Source organism: Trypanosoma rangeli (assembly GCF_003719475.1).
Source record: "Trypanosoma rangeli strain AM80 chromosome Unknown Tra_15.4_contig_00032, whole genome shotgun sequence".
Taxonomy (NCBI): Eukaryota; Euglenozoa; class Kinetoplastea; order Trypanosomatida; family Trypanosomatidae; genus Trypanosoma; species Trypanosoma rangeli.
The window spans coordinates 12,040-13,417 of record NW_021705776.1 but is presented as its reverse complement, the minus strand read 5'-3'; the positions used below and the strand labels follow the sequence as shown (position 1 = coordinate 13,417).

At 56.3% G+C, this 1,378-nt stretch overlaps 2 protein-coding genes across 2 annotated transcripts in view; both read left to right on the top strand.

The window, feature by feature from the left end:
• The window catches only part of TraAM80_01566 (ribosomal protein S7), a gene marked incomplete at both ends in the record, with an annotated part of 567 nt that extends 484 nt beyond the window's left edge, over positions 1–83 (top strand). Inside the window, one exon of the mRNA XM_029378602.1 lies at positions 1–83. This exon is cut by the window's left edge and continues 484 nt beyond it. Within this exon, the coding sequence (XP_029241525.1) occupies positions 1–83 (83 nt within the window).
• A 406-nt stretch (positions 84–489) lies between these two features.
• On the top strand, positions 490–1,098 carry TraAM80_01565 (ribosomal protein S7; the record flags this gene model as incomplete). The annotated part of the gene is made up of 1 exon (XM_029378601.1): positions 490–1,098. The coding sequence occupies one exon, from the start codon at positions 490–492 to the stop codon at positions 1,096–1,098; it is 609 nt and encodes a 202-aa protein (XP_029241524.1).
• Positions 1,099–1,378: the final 280 nt, after the last annotated feature.

The window sequence follows — 1,378 nt, the reverse complement described above, 5'->3', positions numbered from 1 at the left end:
TACCCGTGCGACGTCGTGGGCCGCCGCTGGCGCTGCCGCACGGACGGCAGCAAGGTGATGAAGGTGTTTCTCGACTCGCGTGACCGCAAGCGTGTGGAGTCACGCCTGCCACTCATCGCGCACATCTACAAGCAGCTGACACACCGCGCCGTGAGCTTTGGCTTCATGTGGAACTCGAAGCTTCAGCAGGTTTCCTCGCGGTAGACGTTTTTGACGTGAATCAGAAGGTGCCATGCGAACTTTAGTTGTGGTTTGTTTCTTATTTATTTATTTTTATTCTTTGTTCGGCGGAGAAACGTTGAAGACAAGAGCGAGACACCCGCCTTGTATGGTGTGGGTAACAATGCGTTTTGCCGCTGTGCCGCCCCTGGACACGGCATGGCGTCGACTATGCGTGGCTGTGTGTTTCATACCGTTTTCGTTTTTCCGTTACCCGCGCCCCTCTTTGCCTTGCTGCTCACACTGATCACGCCACACAAAGGGAGAAGGATGTCTGTTCAACCACACCTGCGCAAGCTTCGCAAGCTCAAGCGGGCCAACCCCTCGCCGGATGAGGACAGCGTTGCCAAGGTCCTGTTTGAGCTGGAGGCGACCCACAAGACGCTCCGCACGCAGCTTCCGCGTTTCCACATCAACACTGTCCGCACTCTGACGAGCCCGCGCTTCCGAAAGACGGCGATGGTTGTTCTCTACCCACTGCGGTTCCTGATGCTGGTGCGCAAGATCCAGCGTACACTGACGGCGGAGCTTGAGAAACGCTTTCCCGGCAGCGTTGTGGCGCTTGTGGCGCAGCGCAAGATCACGAAGCGCCCGAACGACGTTTACAAGCTGCAGAAGGTGCAACGCTCCCGCACGAGCGTGGCAGTGTTTGAGAACATCTTGAACGACCTGATCTACCCGTGCGACGTCGTGGGCCGCCGCTGGCGCTGCCGCACGGACGGCAGCAAGGTGATGAAGGTGTTTCTCGACTCACGTGACCGCAAGCGTGTGGAGTCACGCCTGCCACTCATCGCGCACATCTACAAGCAGCTGACACACCGCGCCGTGAGCTTTGGCTTCATGTGGAACTCGAAGCTTCAGCAGGTTTCCTCGCGGTAGACGTTTTTGACGTGAATCAGAAGGTGCCATGCGAACTTTAGTTGTGGTTTGTTTCTTATTTATTTATTTTTATTCTTTGTTCGGCGGAGAAACGTTGAAGACAAGAGCGAGACACCCGCCTTGTATGGTGTGGGTAACAATGCGTTTTGCCGCTGTGCCGCCCCTGGACACGGCATGGCGTCGACTATGCGTGGCTGTGTGTTTCATACCGTTTTCGTTTTTCCGTTACCCGCGCCCCTCTTTGCCTTGCTGCTCACACTGATCACGCCACACAAAGGGA